This window comes from Oryzias latipes, chromosome 10, assembly GCF_002234675.1.
Source record: "Oryzias latipes chromosome 10, ASM223467v1".
NCBI classification, from domain to species: domain Eukaryota; kingdom Metazoa; phylum Chordata; class Actinopteri; order Beloniformes; family Adrianichthyidae; genus Oryzias; species Oryzias latipes.
The window spans coordinates 7258679-7274050 of record NC_019868.2 but is presented as its reverse complement, the minus strand read 5'-3'; the positions used below and the strand labels follow the sequence as shown (position 1 = coordinate 7274050).

Sequence of the window (15372 nt, the reverse complement as noted above, 5' to 3'; positions counted from 1 at the left end):
ATAAATTCTGCACAGAAAACCTGAGTAATGTCTAGTGGAAACGGCTTCATCTGGTAAAAAACACAAACAACTTTTCATATCTGTCAAAATAATATGTTAAAACATTTTGAATTTAGTTCTGTTTTAAAAAGAAGGGCAAAGTTTATAGAACAGCCGTACCAAAGCAATTCTTAAAGTTTCCTTAAGTGTTGCACCTAAAAAAACAAAAATCTGCTTTTATGGTACTAGATATCTTTGTTTTATGTTTTATAACATAAAAAATACCTAAACATAATTTTAATCCTAAACTAAACTGGATAAAAATCCATCCTTCCATCCATTTTCTTAATGTCTTTTGGGGTCATGGCGGTGCCAAAGCCTGTCCCCGCTACTGCTGGGCGAAGGCAGGGTACAGCCTGGAAAGGTCACCAGCCTATTGCAGGCCTACCTGGATCTAAATACTTTATCTTTTAAAAGGTTTCATAGAAATACAAAAAACTGTAAACTTTTGCATAAGGTCCCAAACTGCAGGTCCTAACATTATATACGTCACACTTCATTTTTGTTATAATAGGATGCTGGTCAAGAATGCAGTTGAACGACTTACTTTAACAAAATGAAAAGTATTAAGAAACCTTTTACAAAGTTCTAAACAGCCCTGTGCATTCAGGCTTAATTGATAAAAAAGAAAATAAAAGAGGATGAACGTAGAACACAGTGACATCTTCAAGCAGCAGAAACCATAAAAAAACTTTCATATAAAAAAGCCGGGAGGAGTTTGGCTTAGTGTGGAGGTCAGATATGTCAAGGCCCTGTGAGTGTACCACAGGGACCATTCAATGAAGGCTTGGCATAACAAAACTCTGAAACCCCAGCTTAAAGGAAATATTTGGAGAGAGGGGCTTTATGTTTCACAAAGTAGGAGAAGGAGAGTGAGAAATGTGCACAGAGAGATGATGGATTAACACGAGAGAGAAACACAGTGAGAAGGATCCAAGCGGAGAGCAGCTGCGAGGACTTAACCATTCCTGATGGGGTCAGTAAAACAGCATGAGATGCTGAACACGGGTAGGCAAGTGTGTATTTGGGTCAGAGTAATCACAGGTTGTAATATTTACTTTCTAATCCAACTGCTCTCTAGCAGATTGGAGAGATTACATCTCAGGGCTTTCCTGCTGCATGTGTAAACTCTTGTGTAGTGCATCCCTGAGAGAGATTTACCTTTGTTTGGGACACCACCAATTCATCACTCTGTGATAAGCAAAGTTTACAATCTCTCAGGGTAGAAACGGTCATTTCCCCCCTAATTTCCAGCAAGGAATTTCAGCCCTAATGCAGAGTCTCCTCTTAAAGCCTCTTTGTTATGACTATAATGACCAGTTCAGCTTATGTGGTGAGCTGGTGTTTGGTTTTGTAATGGGAACGAAGTGTCCATTCAGAAATGTACAAGAGCTTTCCATACAGGGTGAAGTCTATTGTTGATGTTGGCACTGACAGAGCCAACACAATGTGATGCTCGTGACGTGGAATCTGGAGATTTGTATCAGTGCAGTGTTATCATCTGACTATGAGGCACCAAACAGGAGACAATTTTGTTTAATGTAAAAGACATACTTTTGACCACAAATGAATGGTTACGGGTATAACGTTTTAAATTGAATGTGTTCCCAAACCAGCTTTTTATTAGAAAAAAACAAGCAATTTGTGGTTCTAAACTCAGGGGATTGAAACGACCTAGTAAAGAAGTTTGACAAATTTCAACATAAGAGCAAAAAACATGCAAGTTTAAGGCCTAAAAAGCCAAATGAGGGCAGCCCATCAATGCAACATAAGACTGCAAAACCACACAGAAAAAAGTAAATTCCCTTTAGAGGTTAATTAAAAGCATCACACAATAAATCATCACTAAATTTATTGGATTAATGAAGGTCATCTCTTTAAGTTGGTCTTGATAGACCAAACAAAGTCACCGACATTAATCATTTAGAGTTATAAGTAAACACTTTGGTTACTCTAGGATCATTTATAAATGGCTCAACCTAAAGAGGCTTTGAGTGGCTTGTAGACCCCAAATATGTTCATCAACACTGACCTTATTAGGGGAGTAGAAGTTTGGTTTTAGATCAAATTAAGACAAGAATGCATTTGGAGAAATGTAGTCTAGTCCCCTCAAAGCAGATGATTGTGAAAAAGTTCAAACACGTGATTTCTGTCATACTATGGTGCCCGACTGAACCCAGATCAGGTGGAATACATCAAGTTTGGTCACGTTCTGTGATGTTTTCCAACTGTTCAGCATCTCAGTGGTTTCAACTGCAAGTATAATAAATAGTATTTAAATGCAATGAGTTCTGGCAAGGTTCCTCTAAACCCATTAAACCTTCAATAGTTGGTCAGTGTGATCAAGTTTGAAGCAAAATACAAAAAAACATGGTTTGCTAACACTGTCTGCAATATTGTACTATTTTTAAACACTCAAATCAATCATGAATTTTTATTTTATTATATTTGTAACTTTTTTTTCTTAATGCCCAATTTTCTGGCTTAAATAAATATTTAAATTAAAAATAAAACCACATTTAAAAAATAAATAAGTAGGCATTTTAGTTTTAGAAAATAAGTTGTTAAACAAAATTGACAAAGTGAGAGCAAATACAGCTTGCTGGCACTTACAGTTGTGTATTGCTTTGGCTGAGACGCTGAACATGTTCGTTAAAGTTCACGTCATTGGGACTCATATGGGTGTGGCATATCAAAACTCATGGCTAGGGCTCTAACTTCAGTAATTTGTAGCTGGATGAACTTTAATTATGCTGTCAGGTAGACCCTCCCACAACCTGGACAGCCAAAATTTACAGTAATTTATAGCATGAGACTGGAAATTATGTTTTAAAAAAAACAGTGATTGGTATGTTGGGGGATCAAACTGTCATGAAACACATGCAGTGAGTGTCTTTTAGTTAGTTCTGGAAAGCAACATTTTGTTTTTAAACTGAGAACATCTTACTTGGAACTTACTGGGGAAAAAGGAGTTTAGCATTTAGAGGTGTAGAAAGATTAATTTCATTTAAACTTAATAACAATAACAATTAGTTGTTAGTAGGCTGCTAGTAAGTTCGAAGGTGGGGTAACTATGGTGCACCGGGGTTCTGTCCTCTTTTCTCATCTACTTCTACCCTTCCTCTCTTCTCTATTCTTGATCATTATTCATCATTTAGTTCTCCATGCCTCTGTTTGGTGCAGTGCGATTCATGTACTGTCCCTCTTTAGTGGGAAAGAGGGACAGTGGGAAAGCATTGTCCATCTGGTCAGAGTGCTTCCAGATTCCAGTTGGCTTATCTGTGCTCCTGTGCCTGACCAAGTACCTCGTCTCTGGCTCGCCTCTACTACTGCTTCTACACTTGGCTGTGGATCCTGTCTCTGGCTCGTCTCTGCTCTGTACCTGGCCGTGTACCTTGTCTCTGCTCCTGCTCCTACACCTGGCTGTGGATCCTCTCCCAGCTCGACTCGTGCCCCCGACTGTCCCCCCAACTCCATCTGGATGAAGCTCGTCTGCTGGACTTAATAAGTAGTTGTAGAGTTTGATAAGTTAATTCTTCTCTAAGAGTTCTGGTAAATCGCCTGTCCGTCCTGGGGGAGGATCCCTCCTTCATGTGGACAACCCTGAGGTTTCTTAGTATTTTCCGGGATCAGTTTTTTTAATTAGGAGCTTTTCCTTACCGCGAAGGGTGTCTACGAACAGGGATGTCCAGTTTAGCTTAGTCTGTATAGTTAGTTCAATTTAGTATTTTCCTATTGAATTCTATGTATTTATGATCCTTTTGAGTTTATGTTTCACTTTTTTAATTACCGATACGAAGCCCAACTGTTGTTGTGAATTTGGGCTATACAAATAAAATTGAATTGAATTGAATTTATTCAGGATATTAACCACGGGACATGACCATTTATGGTCAACGTCAACACGTACATAATAAAACATATGATCAATAAAACATACTATGCACAGATGAATAAAATAAGCGACTATGATAACTTCTATCCAGAAATAATGAAGACCCTTTCCACTAAGTGTCTTTTCTGAAACTAAAGCCCTCAGAGCTGCTGGAGCTCACCGCGTGTCCTCAGTCTGTGGAGGGCTTTCTCCTCTTTGCGTATTAACAAACCGCCTTATGTAAGCATCTGTTCAACCACAGCAGAATGGGAGCTGACATTTCAAAGCGCTGGCCTATGTGTATTACGAATGTGCGGACCCCAAATTTTTTCCTCAGCTCCATTTATCACGCCTAACGACTGGCTGACAGAATGAAGGCCATCCGTCATCACCCAAAAAAACACAGCGCCCCATCCTCCAGCCCCTTAATCCACTTTTCGTCACCGTTTTCCCCTTTTCTTCCAGCGCACCAAACCCAGAGGAGTCTCGGGGTCTGCAATCCTGCGCTCGGTTTTCCCCACTGGAAATGCAGGGGCTCGCTCTTTTCCAACAAAGGAACAACAGAGCAGAGCCTCCTGCTAAAGAGCTCACAGACTTCCCTGCTGGGGTTCTTAATGGAGGTTAAACGTGGACTTTGGGATGTGGAGTGGCTTTATTCCCTGTAGTCTCACCATTTCCGTTTAAAGACAACTTTTCCCTCTTTTGAATACTTTGGGGCTTGAACAAAGCCTAGAAGGCCATTGTGATTTATGGCTACATTAATGCAAATAATTTACAGATCACCAAAAAAAAAAAAAAAAATCAGAGTACTTACATCCAGACTGTCTTCATTAATCACAAGCATGCCCATGTTCTTTGTCAGGAGTTTGCAGGAGTGACCTGGAAGAGGAAAGGAAAACCTCACTTTCTTAAGAAATTTCTTTAAATTTAGAGCAAAAGATTGAGTGAGTGAATAAATGAATAGCTTGATTGTCATTTAAACAATACAAGTATAGGTTAGATTGTTTCACATTTTTGACTGCACGCAAAAACGAGGAAAATATGAAATCAAATAAGCAGTGTGACATGTTTCCAGAATGGAAATGAAAAGGTTTCAGCTGAGCGCGGGTGTCAGGGCATGACGAATGAGTTTGGTTTGCAAGAGTTTGTTAGTTTCCTGTTATAACAGGCAGTTACAGCTCCGGGTTGCCCGACACGGCTCTCCAGGGAGAGCTCTCCTCAGCTCTTGGCTGGGACCGACACTCAGGGTCACCAGCAAGTGGGTAGAGGGAGCCTCTCATTGGGGAAAACAGAAATGTTTCATTAGCCAAAACTGAGGCCTTCAGTTGAGAGCTGCGGCTGTTTGAAACGGCTGCCATCTGACCGCATACATACTTGTGGGCTTCAACACTTTGCTTCTGTCTGGACAGAAATTTTAGCTTCATCAAGGGGGTTCCTGTGTTTTATGAATACACGGGTGGCATTTTGCTTAAGAAAAAGTGATACGATTATGGACCAAACGTGTAAAACCCCAGGGTTTAATGCAACAGCTTTGCGGAGGAAATCAGCAAAGTCCAGAGAGGCCACAAGTCTGGGAAATGGTTTTATTTTTACAGTACAAAAGCTCCAAACTTTTACTTCCCTCTGTTAATCAGATTCATCCACCAAACATACCTTTCACCACCTCAGACGGAAGTGGAGCTGGTTAGGTTTAAACACCAGACAAATTATGCATTTTGTGGTACAAGCACCAAATTTGCCATGATGGTATCTTAGGATCCCCACTTTCAGACAAGCACGTTTGTTATGAGAAACACTGAAATTTTAAAGATGGCAGCCATATAATTAATTGTTACAAACGTAGTCAGTCTATATTTGCCACAGTCTCTACAAGATGGACTGTTAATGCACAAAATGCTCTTTTCACTTAGGTGGTACCTACAGAATACAATTATTTTAACCGTATTTTCCACACTACAGGGCCAACCAGATTTTAAGGCGCAGCGTCACAGAATGGAACTGTAAGGCGCGTTAAACGACACAAAAGACAACGAGATATGTCGGTCAGACAGACATTGCTAATTGCGTTCACAGAAACACACTACACATTATCCATGCTAGCGCATTTACAGTACCTGCAACTCCCAACCTTGTTTGCAACATGTTAAAAAAGCAGAGTTGACACTCCTAAAAAAAACTTTACTGTGACAACACTAACTCCTAACCTTGTTAGTAACACATAAAAAGAACACAGTTTGACACCACTACATTAGCATATTTACAATAACACCCAACCTTATAATGGATTGGATTTATCTGCACTTTTCCAGATGCTCAATCCGCTTACATCGTGTCCATTATTCATTCACATACTTGGTGATGGTAAGCTACTGAAGGTGCCACAGCTGCCCTGGGGCAGACTGACAGGGCTGTGTATGAGCCTACGGCCCCTCTGACCGTCACCTTCATACACATTCACACACCAGTGGAGCCCCACTGAGGCAGGGAGGGTGAAGTGTCTTGCCCAAAGACACAATGACAGTTGACTGATCAAACCGCAGACCCCTCGATCATTGGCTAACCAGCTCAACTGCCTGAGCTACTGCCGTCCAGTGGAAAAAAAACAGACCAACATAGTGAGCGCAGTGTACCTCTCTAAACCGCTTTGACATCAGTAAACACAACCAGATTTAATTCATATATAAAACACTCCGGATTATAAGACGCACTGTTGTTTTGACAACAATGTGCCTTATATATGGTTCATTATAAATGTATTAAAATGTGGGATTTTCTCATGGCAAATATGCTTTTCTGAAACAGGAGTCCATCACCTACAATTATGCCAAATTTGGAGCTTATACCACGAACTGCATTATTATTTTTATTGAGGGATTCCAACACAGAACAAAAACATCCAAGACATCCTAGAACCCAGCAACCTTGAAGGTTATCCAGGTCATTTTAAGAAAAAGACTATGTTTTCATCTGCCTCAAGGGACTGCAATTTTAAGAGGGATGCTCACAAATTATATATATATATATATATATATATATATATATATATATATATATATAAATTATATATAATTTGTGTTTGTAGTCCAAATCAAATGGAAAGTTTATTTTCATTACTAATACACTGAGAAGGCGTGAGTGTTGGGGATTCCTCCTACTCCCCTTTGGATCGTTATGTAGGTGGCCATCCAATTTGATTCATTGATCTAGATCGACAAATACCAGATCAAATCAAGGTTCTTACTATTTAATCTTAATGGGTCTAAACGTGTGTCTTTTTACTTTTACTTTACCCTTCCTGGTTAATTTTTACCAGTAAACAAAACTAAACATCACTGTTTTAGATCATTTAACAACAAAACCTGAAAATGTTCTCCACAGTTTTTCCATCCCCAAAGTTTTGCAGACTACAGCTCCAGTAGATAGATAGCAAAAAGATCGCAAATGAAGACACAGCAAGACCTTAAAGAAAGTATACCAACTAGAAAACACTCAGCTCTAAACTGACAACAGTGTTTCTAAATGAAATGTTTCATAGGTGCGTTCCTGTACGGCTTCTCACCATGCTAGCTAGCAGTCATGATTTTCTTAATATTCGTAATTTCAGATTCCTATAATAGTATTAAAATAGTCAACTATATTTAAAACAAAAGCATTTTTCAAAACCTATTTCAGTAAATTGAAGTACAGTCTCATTTTTTTTCCATCTATGAAAAATACTTTTACTTTGAAAATGAGAACTTCCACGAACACTTTACTTTGATTATTTCTTTACTTCCAATGACAGTGCATTTGGTTTGTTTAGTTTATTTACCAAAAAAACACAACATGATTCTGCAACTTTTAAACGATTATTACATTGTAAGGTGTATATATACTCCATTTATAAAGATTTCAAATCAGTGCTCTCGGACATTGCAAATATTCATACTCGTTTTTTTCTGGAACAGATCGCGAAAATCCAAGTGTTTGGATACTGGTTGACATAGGGATGCACTCTTTGATGAAGAACTTGTATGCAAGTATTTGTGTAGTGAGGAGAGTTGGTTGCTTTCTGCTCACATCTTACAAGTACAATCCTCAAGCATTAAATGCAGCTTAATGCTCCAAAGCTCTCATTTTCAGAGGAGATTCCAGACATTATGGTATAAAATACTTGGAGTTAAATGCATTTTGGGCCTAATTCATTGGGTTGTACACCCACAATGAATTAGATGAATTAGATTGTACCCACAATGTACACCCTTAATGAATTGAACCCACAGTAAAATCTAAAAAAAACAGATCTATCGTGTGTGTGGCTGCGTTCGGTAGTCTCGTCTGGCATGGTGCTTCATGCACCATTAACCTTGGCAGAGAGGATCAATTTTCAATGAGGAAAATAGTAAAAAACAAAGTCAATATGAAAGGGTTGAGTTCAGTTTCAGAGGTGAGGAAAAAGTTGGAGTGAGCAGCGCTGTCTGCTGAGAACTCACATCTGGGCACGCCGGGCACAAAGGGCTGATTCAGTCTGACCTCAGTGGTAGGTACAGCCACAAACGGACGTACTTGCATATCTATTTTTTTTTTCACTTATGCGTTTCCCGTTGGATCAAATCTGTTCTTACGGTTTTGAAACAAAACAAAATGATACCGAGTCATTTCAGGACATGGAAACCAAAGTCAAAGAAGTGACCTGCATCATTTATCGTCTTTTAGGAGATCTCATGGCTAAATCTCTGAGGAAGATCTTACATTTGCCAGAGGTGCCTGCTTGTGTACACATGCATGTTATTTATTTCATGTCTGTGCAGACTTGTCATTCATCATTCTGCAACAGATGCTTTCACTGAATGCGTGACAGAGCAACTCTCAGCTTGTCGGTAGCTTCTCATGCTGGGTGAAGAACGAGCACAGCACTGACTGAGCGAATTGTACGGTGGACATGCACAAACAAGACTTAAGTGTGCTGTGATACTACGACAGCACAAACGGCCATTGATGTTTTGAAGTATTTGACCTGGATCCTCTCAAGAGAACGTTTTAGAGAAACATCCAGCCTCTTCTGAAACAGGTTAGAGCAGTAAAAGGCATGGAAATGACAGACCGGATCATCAAAAGGGTTTGGTGGGGGTGGTTCTAGTTTTCCAAGCAGCATCCTGGTAACATAAAAATGTAACAATTATTACTCACCAATATTGATGGCTGTTTCTTGTTTATCACCGGTGAGAATCCAGATTTTAATGTCTGCTTTCATGAGAGTCTCAATGGTCTCAGGAACCTTATCTTGAAGCTTGTCCTCGATCGCTGTGGCCCCCAGAAGCTGCAGGTTCTGCCAAAGACAAAATCAGGAGTTAAAAAAGAAAGACAAAACAGACGAAGGCCTTTAAAACATCACGTGTCAGACAAAAATCTGAGTCGGCGTTGTGTCACTCAATTGCTTGTGTTTTTTCCCTTCATCACTTGCTTTTTGCAGACCACCAGGAAAAATCCACCACACGCTGGAGCAGTTTTGGATCACTGACTGCGTCCCTGTGTGTGTTTGTGTGCACGTCTTTAGACGTGCTTTATTTTCCCATACAGACAGACCCCAAAAATACAAGTTCATCTACAAATGCAGTAAACAGAAATCTGCAGAAAGGCAGGACTGTCTGTGCTTGTGGGCTGGTACGGGCTCATCACAGAGCCAAAGGTTTGACAAGATCCAGTTGCAGGGGGGAGACAGGAGGCAGCGGCAGAGGAAACGCAGGGGAAGTTCCTTAAGTTGCCATCTGAGCCTTGCTGCCTGTTCTGTAGCTTTGTGTAATCACTATGAACCCTGCAGTAGGTAAAGCAGAGCATGGTTAGGAACATAATATCCAAGTCCTGGTTTGTCATGCCAAGTACTGCACTATACTTAAAAAAAAGAGATTCATGTGGATTATAATAAGTACACCATAAATACTTAAGTCTGGTTTTTGACCTCAAAGCCACGAATCAACCATTACACCAATAAGCAGCTAAGTGTTGTGTGTTGGGTGAAGGTTAATCAAAATCTAAGAAGTTTTAGGGTTTCTTTAAAACTTCAACTATAAGATTATCGGTATTCTGTCACCAGTCACGCAACACCAGCCTTCCTAGATGATGCTCTCTCCACTGACTTGTGGTCAATCTGCTAGAACAGGGGTGGGCAAACTATGGCCCGCCCCCATGTTTGGTCTGGCCAACTGAACAATAACAGAGACCCAGGTTTTTGTATTTTTTAATCTGGCCACACGATCGAGACCCGCATAGAACGTGACATTTTATTCCACCGTTCTGCAGTCTGTGCCCCGGTCTGAATCCCTCTAAAAATCCCTGTCAAACAGAACAGTCGCAGTTCATCTTTCCCTCTTTCTTGTAGAGCGATTATGCTGCTTTTTTGTTTTGTTTTTTCCAAACAGCGCACCATGTTCTGTGTCCTGATTGGCTGAAAACCTTGTCAATCAGTCTCCTCTGTGCCATTTCTCTTCAGCTCTTCAGATCAACAAAAATCTTATATTGCGATCAGATCTTTGTTTTCATTCTAAGATCATGGACTTAATTACCATGAAGGTTTGAGAAAGGTGTTTGTAGTGTGTAGTGAGGAGTTTTATTTTGTGGATTTCAGCGATCACGGGTTATTTTTAGAACGTAACTCCTGAAATAAACGAGGGAACTCTGTTCTGGTGAAAAGGTAACGCAGATATACGCTTAGCTGCAGCAGAGGACAAAGAAATTTACTTTTTTTTATGTATCAGTATTTTTTTCCTGACTTTTTGTCTTTGAAAATAACAGCGAGAGTTATTTGGTCATTTTTTAAAATTTCATAAATAGTGTTGTTTATTTTATTAAAAGGATCATGAACGAATTAAGGAATGAAATTTTATTCATACAGCACTTTCAAACTCCCCAAGGATACCAAAGGGCTTCAAAATAAAAGAAAGACAAAAGAGGTTTAAAGTTTTAAAGAAAAAGAGTTATTGTGATCCTAACAAGAAAACGTTTGGGCCCCCGCTCTAGCATCCATGTGGTGTTGGAAGATTTCGTCGTTTTTCATTCTTCCGATCATTCAAACACCACATGAACGCAGCATTTCTCTAAGTTTTACAGGAGGTACATCAAGCCGCTGGTGCAATTGGCTCTAAATTGAGAACAAAAGTTTTAACCTAAAAACTCTAAAATGCTCTGTTTTCAAATATAAATTTCAATCCAGATGTTTTCATCCAGATTCCATGTCATTTCTTTCTCACTCCACAAATCTGCTCCTGGTCCGGCCCTTCTATTCAATTTCAAAACGAGTCAAAACGTTTGCCCACCCCTGTGCTAGAAGTTTTCTAAAAGTGCCATTTAAAGCTAAAAAGCTCCCATCTTGAAAGGAATAGTTTCTCATTAGTTGTGGTTAGACAAACTTCTCTCTCAAAGGCAGAAGTATTTAATAACCCAAATCATGTAAATATCTAACTTTTCTGACCTCTTGGGCTTTTAGTAGCTAGTAAAGAATCCATCAACTAGTGTAGAAAATGCTTTTTGTTAAAAATATTTAATTTGGTTTTATGTTTTTAATGTGTTTATGTTTGTTCTCCGTTTGTACAGCACTTTGGGTCTCCTTGGCTGCTGGTTGAAGCTGCTTTATAAATGAATAAAAGATGATGACGATGTATAAATTCAAGCTTTTCGAGGAAAAAGAAGAAAAAGAAAGAGAAAGTCACTTTAGATACAAAGATGTAATTCACCTTATACTTAATTTGATATAGGAATAAGTGTGAGCTTTTCAAAAAGGAGATTATGTGAACCTTCAAATGAGGAATTATGTGACTATATTGCGCCCTCGTGTGGAGCTCCCGAAAACATTTTAGGTGTGGGTGGCCGTGAACTGTGGCAGCAGCAGTGTCACACTCTGCTCATTAAGCAACACGCTTTTCATTTTCCTCTCAGAGCCTTCGTGCTCACTTCATGATTGATTCCCTCCATTTGTTTTGGGCGGCCAGAAGCAGCAACTCTGGTTTCCTGTGTTTGAGTTCCACTTCCACGCAGTCCAACATCACAGAAAACCGCCTCGGTAACAGGGAGGAGCTCAGGAGTCTCCCACAAAAACATGCACTGTTTTGAACTTATGAAAGTTTCCAGGGGTAATTATACTTTTCTGCTATTAGTTACCCTTCCGTTTGTGCCAAGCTTGTACTCAAAGCTGGAAAAAAAAAAAAAAAAGGGCTGCATTACAGACCAATCCGTTAACAACCAGGCCAACAAGCATTCACTATAAACATTTCATTTTAAAATTGTGAGGAAAAAATATTCTTTTTTTAAGATAACCATAAATCAAGTAAAGTCCGTGTTTAAGAAAACATTTTTTTTGTGAAATCACAAATATGCCAGTCCTTCGCTATATCGCAGTTCACCTTTCATGGTCTTACTGTTTTCTATGCAGTTTTTCACAGAGCATTTTGCCCTGCCTCCTGATTGGCTGTTGACCAGTGTCAATTAATTTCCTCAGTGACTTGTCTCCTGTATAGAATGCATTCAGTTTACCAAACCTATAAACATAAATCTTTGATCACAAGCACATCCTTGTTTTAAATCTATAATACTGGGCTTATTTTTCAGCAAAGATTTAAACTTTGAGAGTTTAGAGTGGGTAAAATGGTTGCGTCTGTCTGAGAAAAGTGCATGAAGTGTGTAGTGAGGGGTTTTACAGCCTTAAAGACTTCAGTTTTTTTACAAAATAAAGATTTTATCTACAGCAGGTTATCTTTAGAACAGAACTTCTGTGATAAACAAGACAACACTATACTTTTTGCTCACTGACCAGCATTTTTAAAACGTCATACTGAGTATTACATTTTCAAATTACAAAATGAAACCAAAAAAAATGCTGTAAAAACTGCAAAAATCTGATTTGAATTGAAATAATCCAAAGAAAAAGCTGCCTTTCACGTTAATGCCATAATGTTACAGCCCAGTAAATGACTGACAAACAGAGAGAGAGGCTGATATATTCAGGTGGGGGGCATTAAGGGTATTGGATTTCATTTTCTAACAAACCTTTTCGATCAGCTCATAGCTCTCCTCCAGTTTGAGGGCTCTGTTCTGCAGGGAAGTGCAGGCTCTGAGGTGGAGCTCCTGCCAGTGCTGATAGGACGACTCGCTGATGTCTGCCACGGCGAAGCACAGCGTACGCAGCCCTGAAATCACAAATCCTGACTGTTATCAGCAGAAACGACAACACCATTGATCCATCTGTGCTGTCAGGATGTCAGTCAAACAGGTCTATTTTAAACTGTTTCGGCTAAAATTCATTTGGAATCAGATTTCACTGACTGACTGGGCCGCAGAAAGAAAACAAAACACACAGACATGACCTATGTTTTTTTTTTACTTGGTTAATTTCTAATCTGATTCTAAAAGAAGTTTTATTTTGGAAATCTACTAAATTTTCTTCACCACGTCCAACTCATTCTTGATGCACATCAGGTTGCTTGTTGAAAATTCACCCGCTACTTTCTTAAAGCGGCTGCTCCAACCGCCAACTTGAAATCGCTGAGCTAGTTTTGGAAAGTTTCTTTTTGCAGAAAGGATCCATTGAGGAAACAGAAGAAGAGCCTTCAACTTGAGAAAAAATGGGGTCTTTACTCCACATATGGATTTATTGTGACAGTTGTTCCCACACACCATAATAATAATGCAGAATATTGACAGCAATCTACTGTCTAATGTTACATCTATTGTCTAATGTGGCTAATAAAGTTGCTCAAATGGAATATTCACATTTCTGATTACATTTAGAAAGTACCTTCCTATAAGAAATCCAGTTTATAAATTAAGTTTAAAGCAGATGTAGTTATTTTACAGAGATTGAATATAAACTTGACTCTCAAAGGTTAAGGGAAAGAGGAAGATTAAAAAAAACAGACACACACTTTAGCCTCTTCTGTGAAAATATTGTCCGACATTAAACTGATCATTTGCTTCATAACGGTTGAGAACCGCTGCTCTAAACAATATGAATCCACAGCCTCATACATTGAATTGTTAGGCATGTTGTGTCAAATTAATCTGCCTTTTATCATTTTTCTTCTTCAATGTCTTGACATCTATTTTTTTAAAGTTCTGATCCAAAGTTACCAAAAACCTGACTCAACCACTGTCAGCCACTTTCCCTCTTCTGCCATTTTCAGCTCTTCCTTAGTGCTTGTCACTACAGGTCTTCACAATATGTCCTAAATGTTATATTTAGCATACATCCAATATCTTTCATGACTGCGTTTTTCTGGAGTTTCACAAGGTGGCAGTATAAGCCCAAAAACCCCATCTCTGCAGCATTTTTCCACAAAGACTCTGCCCCACATTTCCCTCTGTGGCTGTTCAGTTGCCACAGATGATGGAGGTGATCACTAAACGATGAATTTTGAAGAAAACATAGAGGGGAAAGGATAGCTTGTGCTGCTGTCATAGCTAAAGAAAAAAGGCCTGTGCAGCAAATTTCTAGCCTGCAATAAAGCCATTTGAAGAAAGGGGGCAATGTTAGTCCACTCACCTTCAGTGGCAAACTGCTCCAGGTGCTTTAATGTGATCTCTTTGTACCTTGAGCTGTCGGCCAGACGGTCATAGATCACAGAGTCCTGGAGGGAAGAAAAACACAAAGGTTAGCCAAAACCAGAAAAGAAGCACGGAATACCTTCTGCTACTTAAGAAATTAACATCCAAAGATTGATTAAGCCTTTAAAAAATGTATAAATTGATTCTATTTGCATAGAGATGTTTTTCCGACTTGCTCTGCATTAAGCACATAAATACAGACTGGCAATAAATCGCATTTAAACCAATTTGCAGAGGGAAAACACAAAAAGGTTTATTAGGAGCTCCATGAGAACATTAACAAGCTTTCTGGAGAACATTCAAAGCTTTTCAATCAGTATGGTTCTTCTACATCAAAGCAGAACAACCAAGAACATGTAATGAAATCATCCCAGTTCTGCTCTTCATAAGGTGTCACACTGACTTTCCCTGCTACTATTCCATATCTTTTGCTTCTGGAGATTAAAGAGTGTGGTGACTCGGGAGGATTATTGTGACTGTGTGAAGAAAATCTGTGCACGGTTTCTTATGTGTGAGATCCAGTGGTCTTTATCTTGGGGCTTATGGAAACGGCTTCCTCAAACGAGGCAGTGAAGGGAGCAGAGCACCGTGGGTGTGGCGGTGATGGCGACGGGTGACACACGTTGCCATGGAGATAGACAGACACTTACAGCTCCTTTGCAGTAGAGGCGGATCTTCCCAGATGGTGTGCGGATGATGACCGACATCCTTTTCCTTGAACTGAGAGACAAAAAAAAACAGTCAAGAGCAAATAAGGAAAATTATATTAACTATGAAAACATTTTACACTGTCCAAATGTTTAAAACATAAATTTAAGAGGGCCACACTTAAGTCAAACAACAGATTAACTGACAAACACAAAATAAAACGTTTATTCCACTGTTTT

At 39.3% G+C, this 15372-nt stretch overlaps 1 protein-coding gene across 7 annotated transcripts in view; it reads right to left on the bottom strand.

The window, feature by feature from the left end:
- Positions 1–15372, bottom strand: part of atp8a1 (ATPase phospholipid transporting 8A1) — a 116863-nt gene that overhangs the window by 42478 nt on the left and 59013 nt on the right. For all 7 annotated transcript variants that reach the window (XR_002873940.1, XM_023958983.1, XM_023958985.1 and 4 more), the window contains 5 exons: positions 15136–15205; positions 14424–14508; positions 12932–13071; positions 9083–9221; positions 4728–4792 (listed from right to left, as the gene is read on the bottom strand). Coding sequence is in view for 6 of the 7 variants with exons in the window: in XM_023958983.1 (XP_023814751.1) it covers positions 4728–4792; positions 9083–9221; positions 12932–13071; positions 14424–14508; positions 15136–15205 (499 nt within the window). In the remaining variant the exon portion in view is untranslated. The remainder of the gene's footprint in view (positions 1–4727; positions 4793–9082; positions 9222–12931; positions 13072–14423; positions 14509–15135; positions 15206–15372) is intronic.